The 8,433-nt window shown below is 38.3% G+C and overlaps 1 protein-coding gene across 1 annotated transcript; it reads left to right on the forward strand.

Moving 5' to 3' along the window:
• The first annotated feature begins 49 nt into the window (after positions 1-49).
• LOC128011374 (ras GTPase-activating-like protein IQGAP1) lies at positions 50-7,075 on the forward strand. Its single transcript, XM_052593705.1, has 13 exons — positions 50-301; positions 784-924; positions 1,499-1,583; positions 2,142-2,374; positions 2,449-2,581; positions 2,812-2,914; positions 2,997-3,132; positions 3,808-3,895; positions 4,007-4,216; positions 4,929-5,095; positions 5,189-5,311; positions 5,414-5,522; positions 5,619-7,075. The coding sequence occupies exons 1-13, from the start codon at positions 51-53 to the stop codon at positions 5,730-5,732; spliced, it is 1,893 nt and encodes a 630-aa protein (XP_052449665.1). The 5' UTR covers position 50; the 3' UTR covers positions 5,733-7,075.
• Positions 7,076-8,433: the final 1,358 nt, after the last annotated feature.

Raw genomic sequence — 8,433 nt, forward strand, 5'->3', positions numbered from 1 at the left:
CTATTTATCAAGCTGCATTTGCATTGCATGCATTGCACGATCTCTCAGTGATGTGTTTCTTGAAATGTAAATGCAGATCAAAAGTGGACCACATCCAGGAGATCGTCACAGGAAACCCAACGGTCATTAAGATGGTGGTGAGCTTTAACAGAGGAGCCCGAGGTCAGAACGCACTCCGGCAGATCCTGGCTCCGGTCGTGAAAGAAATCATGGATGACAAGACCCTCAACATTAAAACTGACCCAGTCGACATATACAAGAGCTGGGTGAACCAGATGGAGAGTCAAACTGGAGAGGCCAGGTGTGTTTTTTAACCTTTTTGAGATGAAGGGCCACCACTGCCTAACACTTTATTCTCCCCCTCAATAAACGGCAAGATATTTTATTCTGTAATTATGACAAACCTGCCTGTTTTCAAACTTTTATTGATATTTTTCCAAGTAATTAATCTGGTTAATTAATTTAATGTATTATATTATTTACCTGTTTTTGATTATTATTATAATTTTTTTGTGGTGTTTTATATTCCAGAACTGAATGTTCTTCAATAAAAACAGCATTTATGTAGGAAAATATAAAGAAATATGATTTCAGTCTTAATTCAGTGTGTTTTTTAGCATTTTTTATTTTTTAGCTGAGGCCCCCTAGGGGAATATTAATAATAAATATAATTTTTAAGACGTGTATATAGTGAAAATTAATAAAGCCAGATGCACAATTGAAATGTAATGCTAGCTGACCCGCTACCTAATGCTGCAATGACCGTGTAATTCTGTTTTGCAGTAAATTGCCGTATGATGTGACTCCAGAACAGGCAATGAGTCACGAGGAAGTTCGAACCCGCCTGGAAGCCTCCATCAAGAACATGAGGACGGTCACAGACAAATTCCTCTCGGCCATAATTGTTTCTGTGGATAAAATCCCGTGAGTTGATAAAATCCCGCCACATGGATTTCCCTCATAGATCAACAAATTCCATGTCATCTATTTCTAGATGCGCCTACAATCAATTGTTCTTGAATATATGAAAATGACTTTCAGCAAGCCCGAATTTGAATATTTAAATACGTGTCTGTTACATGAGCCGTTTCTTTGTTCATGCTCTTGTACAAATCAGCATTACATTGCTGCTGCTTTTATTTTATTGAGGTTTGACGAAGTTAAAATAAAATGACACCATTTTTATATGACCATTTCTTCAACTGATTAGACCAAGAAATAACATATAGTGAATGACTTTATGACTCAGTTTTTTAATAACTCATTGACTCCTCATATATCAGTCAAATAAATAATTCACTGAATCCATCAGAGCACAAAAAACTTATTTTCTGTATGCAAACTCATCAAAACGTTGAATGATCCAAGGACTATTATCATGTTATTGCGTGTTACTGACCGATTGCTTACATTCACTACACATTTTGAAATAAGGGCTACTTAAACTTCAGCAACATTCAAACAGAAGAACTAAGAATCCTTTGTGTTTTCCCTGTAGATATGGCATGCGGTTCATTGCCAAGACGCTGAAGGACACACTTAACGAAAGGTTCCCTGATGCCACAGAGGATGAGCTTTTGAAGGTTTGTGTTATTCCCGTGCAGCGCTTGGCTGATGTAATTGTACCCTTTAGTCTCAAAACCAAGACAGCCTTTATTTAGATGTCTTGAACACTGATTACCTCTTCATTAAACTGGCACCCACTGCTCCTCCATATCAGTTCTGTCCCACTGTGGAACAGTTTGCTGATTCCTGAGCATTTCTCTCATTTTGAATAATAAATGTGGTTTACATTTCTTTCCTTTTCTTCTGGAAAGAGATTCCTCTTCTCTGTCTTTCTTTCTATCTGTCCTACATATGCTCTGTCTCTCTCGTTCTCTATGGCCTGGCTCCAGCTGTCCTCTTGGCCCTTGCTTATACCCTTTTCAAGAGATTTTTGATGAGCACCCTGCACAGGTGAGCCACGTCTTTCATATTCTTGCCTTGCTGCTTCTCTTTCTGTCAGTAATTTGGTTTACCCCTTTGTAGAAGCAGAGGATCTTTAGTTGCACAAAGATAGAAACATGTATAATAAAAAAATTGCACCGATGTTGTGTTTGCTTAAAAGAAGGAGGGTAAACTCATCCTTATTATCTTTTAAGATTGTGGGCAACCTGCTGTACTACCGCTACATGAACCCTGCCATTGTGGCTCCTGATGCCTTTGACATCATCGATCTATCGGCTGGAGGACAGCTGACCAACGAACAGAGGCGAAACCTGGGATCAATCGCCAAAATGTTGCAGCACGCAGCCTCCAACAAGATGTTCCTCGGAGACAACGCCCATCTGAACCCCATCAATGAATACCTCTCTAACTCCTACCAGAAATTTAGGTACAAGTGTCATCAAAGTGCTTCTGTTTGTTTCTTTATTTCCGTACTGATGCAAGAAATTTTCTATCTCCCAGACGTTTCTTTTTGTCTGCTTGTGACGCCCCCTCTTTGGAAGACAAGTTCAATGTGGATCAGTACTCTGACCTGGTCACCTTGACCAAGCCTGTGATCTACATTTCCATTGGGGAGATCATCAACACTCACACGGTAACTATTTGAAACTTAAGGTGTGGAAAAATAAATACATTTGGTGTTAAGTTGGTGTCAAAAATTCAGTACGTGGAGCAGCAGAAAGCTGATCGGTTTGAACGTGACTTCTGTACAAGTGGTGCTTCAAGCATCGCTACACTAATTACAATAGAAAGTAGACTTTTTATACCAACAAAATTGAGTATAGTTGGTTTTAAGAACTGAATATATTGTGGTATCTTCTTTAGCTCTTGCTAGATCACCAGGATGCCATCGCACCAGACCACAATGATCCTATTCATGAGCTGCTAGATGACCTGGGAGAGGTGCCCACCATTGAGTCTCTAATAGGTGAGTCTCTGAGATAAGCTTCAATGTCTCAGGACGCCGAGGTCCTGCAGAGTCAGAGTGATCGACTGTCGTTCCCTCGCAGGTGAGAGCCCACTCCCCGCTGATGATCCTAATAAGGAAATGATGGGTAAGACCGAAGTCTCTCTCACCCTCACCAACAAATTTGATGTTCCTGATGAGGCCAATGTTGAAATGGATGCCAAGACCCTCCTCCTCAAGTAAGGACAATGCTTTACTCGAATTCTTCTGTTATAAAACCTAGTGAGGTACCAAATTCTCTGGTAGTACGTTTTCTTCCCAGAGAAGATAATCCACTAATGCAAACCCTTCCCCTGATTCTAATATTTGAATATGATTTTCACCCTTCACTGGAAGTTGGACGGAGTTTTCAAGGGTTGCAAAAATTTGTGTATCATGAATGCATGAATATATTCCCACAAAACAAATAACCACCAGTATGTCTTAAGAAGCAGGTTTTCTAGGTCTAATCAATGTAAATTATAAATTACAAATAATTATTTTGGACATAAATATCCATAACTGCCCATTTTAAAAGAATCACATAACAAATCATATTTCAATGCGTCCAAAGCGTAAATTGGATCTTAAAATTTCTGTATAGACATATAGTCGGGACTTCATGCAGCTTCTGTACTACTCTACATTGGAAATTAATGACTTCAGTCTGTTGTTTGGTATTTGTTCGTATTTGTTTTGGTATCGAAGATTGTGAAGAGGTCGCTTTAGACTGAATTGTTAGAAATGTTAGCTCGCCAATCGGCTGTAATTTAAGTCTGTTGTACGGGAAACAGTTGCTGCCTTTTGTAGGTCACTAGGTTTTAGAATTAATATTTTAATTTGCCAAGTAATTAACATGGATTTTTCTCATTTAGCACCAAGAGGCTCATAGTAGATGTGATCAGGTTTCAGCCAGGAGAGACACTCACTGAGATTCTGGAGACGGTTGCTACACAAGAACAGGTACTTTAATTGCAGAATTTACAAATGAAAAACTTCAAGATATATATATATATATAAACTTCATCAAATCAGAGTTTTGCGTTTTCAAATCAGCATTTTTCTTTGGAATAGGAAGCCGATTACCAACGTGCCATGCAGCGACGGGCCATTCGTGATGCTAAGACCCCGGAGAAGATGAAGCAAGCCAAACCAGTTGTGGATGACAGCCTTACCTTACAAGGCAAGAAGGACAAAATCAAGAGCAACTTGCAAAGGCTAGGAGAGTTGGGCAAAGTTCACCCTGAGAAGAAATACCAGGATCTGATCAATGACATTTCTAAGGTACCTTTCCTATGCAGGGGTGTACATTTCGAAGGAGGGGGGCAATAAACAAAAAAATTCTCATGAGCAATTTTTGAAAAAGATCACAAATAATACAGTCCTTGTAAGGATATTTATACACAGAGGCTTGCTATTGTTAGTACAGCAGGTAGACTGTGCCGAATTAGACAACTTAAAAGTACTTGTGTCCGTTGTAGACATTACCATCCATCACAGTATTGCCAAGTCCACGGGTTTCCTGTGGAATTGGGCCACTTTATCACTGTTGCCATGGGTTAAAGCGACCCCAATAATGTGTATTTATCCCCCGGAATGTGATTCTTACCAGAGGACCCCCTTTGAAACGTTTTGAGCTAGTTTTGAGTAGCACTTGGGTGTGGTTTATGAACACCTGGCAACCCTTTCCTTCAAGCAGGTAATGTTGTTATTATTGCTAACATAGCGGACTCATCTAAAAATACATTGGCACCTGTATTGAAGAGAAAATAATCACTTCATTCGATCCTTGACAGCCTTGGAGTTTCACAACTGTTGACTTTATTCTCTCTCTCATCGGCCTTGTGTGTGTGTGTGTGTAGCCTATGTGATGTAGAAGAGGAAAGCAGGCATTTTGAACAAACAACCGTCAGATTAATTTCTGACCCCCCTGGATTTCAGATGCGCCATTTCATTTTAGATGAAAGCGTCTTGATTTATTCTTTGACGTTTGTAGGACATCCGGAACCAGAGGCGATACCGTCAGAGGCGAAAGGCAGAATTGGTGAAGCTTCAGCAGACCAATGCAGCCCTGAACTCCAAGACCAATTTCTACAATGTGCAGATTGACTACTACAATCAATACATCAAGACCTGCATGGACAATTTAGCCAGCAAGGGCAAGTGAGTATCTACGGTCCAGTTTAGTTCATGTCATTATCTCTGATTGGATAATTGTCATTGAGCTTATGGAAAATGTGATCGCTTCACACACAGAGTTTCTAAGAAACCTGGAGACAATAAGGCGAAGAAGAGTAAGCAGGTATCGCAGAAGTACACCGCAGCCCGTCTGCACGAGAAGGGAGTGCTCATTGACATCGAGGATCTGCAGCCAAATCAGTGCGTTTCAGCTTCTGCTTGTGTTTTCATGTCTTGCTGTTTCTTTATCTACATTTCCTCTTGTTGTCCTGTAATAATATGCTTGTTTACTATTTTTTACAGGTATAAGAATGTCATTTTCGAGATCTCACCATCTGAGGTTGTAGGCGTGTTTGAGGTGAAAGCTAAGCTTATGGGAGTCCATTTGGAGACGTTATTGTTAGAATACCAGGTAAAAAGTTCTTCTCTTCTCTTTTTTTTATTATTATATTTTTAGTCTCATGTAGTCCGAACTCTGTCTGTAATTTTGTATTGTGTTTAATAACAGGACCTGCTCCAGTTGCAGTACGAGGGGGTGGCAGTGATGAAGCTGTTCGATCGAGCTACTGTAAATGTTAACCTCCTGGTTTTCCTGCTCAACAAGAAGTTCTACGGCAAATAGAAACGCAGAGGGAATGACAAGACTGTTTCATACAAAGTGAAGCCCAGACCACATTCATCTTTAAAGTTTAGATGTCTTTCCTGCACTACTCTGAGTGTGCTTTTCTTGAAGGATAGATTCCTTGAATGTACATTATTAAATTGTCACAGACCACCAACATGTATCTTCCGGACATGTAACGGTTGACTTTCTGTTTTTACTGAGATGTAAGTGTCCAAAAGAGTATCAATAATAGTTTGCTTTGATCTTTTGCAGACTGTGCTTGCATGAGCTTTGAATACTGTATATGTTATATGTAAAATTTTTATTACCTAATCTATTCTAAGGGATAAACAATTTGAAAATTGTTTCTAATTATCCTTATCATGTAGGAGAGTGGTGAGCCACATTCCTCCAAATGTTACCAAAATATATTTTATCAGAGTAATTTTTGTCTCTTTATTTGTAAATCCTGAATGGGTATATTTCATTGGCTAGTTGAAAAATGAGGACTTGTTGGAAAATATTTTTTGCTGAATGAATTTTGTGTTTACGTCCCTCTAATTTGTGCACCCTTGTCCATTTTTTAAAAGGTGCCTTGACTTTAATAAAATTTGAGAAGCCTGATCATATCAAAATGTAGTGCTTATAATGTCAGTCCATCTCATTGTCTGTTGTTATTATTTGACTCAAGGTTGACGGATGGTTACATATTTGTATTGATATGTAACGATACTGATTATTGATGCTGGTTTATACACTTATTATGAGAAAATAGTGATGACATAAACAGATTAATTCTGAAATTTATGTACAGACATTTTTTTTTCTTTTTACAAAAAAAAAATTTCAAGGATCAATCCCATCATTAAAAAAAGATTCATGTTTTAGAGAAAACATAACATTTATTGCAACCGTTCTGGTGTTTTGACTGAGATGTTCTCAGTTGCTGTACCGTTAAAGCTGTGTCCCGATGTTTTATATTCAAATGCTTTATGAAGGTGTGTATTTTTTCCATATGTGCATTCAATATAGAATGCCAGCTGGTAGCTGTGTGGAATATGAACTGCAGTGTGGTTGAAATTTCTTAGTATCACAGTCGTTTTCCTGATCTTACCTTTAACACTTGAACGGTAGTTCAGAAAGATGCTGGTCAGAAAATTACATTTCACTACCCAGTGTTACATATGGCAAAAATAATAAGAGTGAAAGCTGATATTCTTTAACCTCATTGTATGGTTCAAAACACAAAATGCTTGAATATCTACTCCTATGTTTTGTTTTGATTTATTACAGATAGCTCGAGCAATTATTTGTTAAGCTGTTCCACTGCTAAAACTATTAATAAAATCTATAAATGAAAACCACCGTATATCCTTTTGTTCAGATGCTCCCATACATTAAAGTCAGCCCAAATGATTAGGCTCAGTTTTTTTTTTGACCTAGCTGTTTTATATAAAGGTGGAAATCTGGTATAATATCAGGACATTTCAGTTGTTTGCATTTGCGTTTTTTTGACGCTTTTAACCAAAGCAACTTACAATTGATGAATACAACAAGTGATTCATCATAAAGAGGCAAATAAAAGGAAGTGCTTGTAATACAAAATTTCAGACATCCTTCAGATTAGCACAAGCTAGAACAAGGAGTGATAAAGGAAAAGTGAAAGCAAAGTTTTATTCTTATTATTAGGATACAGTCAAATGTTGACAGAAGAGATGAGATTTAATCTGTTACTTTGAGGGATTCAGCATTCAGGGTGAGGGTAGGAAGATCATTCCATCAGAAGGGAACGGTGAACGAAATAGTTCTGGAAAGGGATTTTGTGCCTCTCTGTGGTACCATCACCACTCTCAGAACATAAGATTATACATTTTGAAAAGATATTGCGGTAAAATTGCCACAAATCTCACCTGTTTTTTTTTTTTTTTTTTTAAAGCATTTTGCTGTAATATTGCTGCAATATTCACCTGTTTTTTTTTTATTATGTAACTATAATGGATTACAGTTTTTACTTTTATTCCTTTACTTGTATTCCGTTACTCGCATAGATAGTTCTGTTTTTACAAATTTTACAAAGATCATAATGTGGATTTAAATATAATTTTATGTGTCTGGAAATTAGAGCATCTGACCTCAGTGCCTGTTTCATCATTTACCCATGGTGAACGAATCATTCGATGTAACCGGATCTTTTTGAACCAGTTCACCAAATCGAACGGAATCATTTTTTAAACGGTTCGCGTCTCCAATACGCATTAATCCACAAATGACTTAAGCTGTTAACTTTTTTAACGTGGCTGACACTCCCTCTGAGTTCAAACAAACTAATATCCCGGAGTAATTCATGTACTCAAACAGTACATTGACTGAACTGCTGTGAAGAGAGAACTGAAGATGAGCACTAAGTCGAGCCAGATAACGAACAAAAGACGGACTCGTTCTGGAGTCAAGAACCGTTTCTGTGAGACGCGTCCGATTCGAGAACCGGGGAGCTGATGATACTGCGCATGTGTGATTCAGCGTGAAGCAGACTGACACCAGGGGGCAAGGAACTCGACCGGAAGTTGAAGTCGGGTGGGGGCTGCCATCTTTTAGCAGAACTTCACTTGCCTTAGCATTCCCATTGACTCCCATTCATTTTGGCGTCACTTTGACAGCGAATAACTTTACATCTGAGGCGTTTAAAGACTCCGTTTGTCCATTATTTATTTCTAAAGAT

Source organism: Carassius gibelio, chromosome B23, assembly GCF_023724105.1.
Source record: "Carassius gibelio isolate Cgi1373 ecotype wild population from Czech Republic chromosome B23, carGib1.2-hapl.c, whole genome shotgun sequence".
Taxonomy (NCBI): domain Eukaryota; kingdom Metazoa; phylum Chordata; class Actinopteri; order Cypriniformes; family Cyprinidae; genus Carassius; species Carassius gibelio.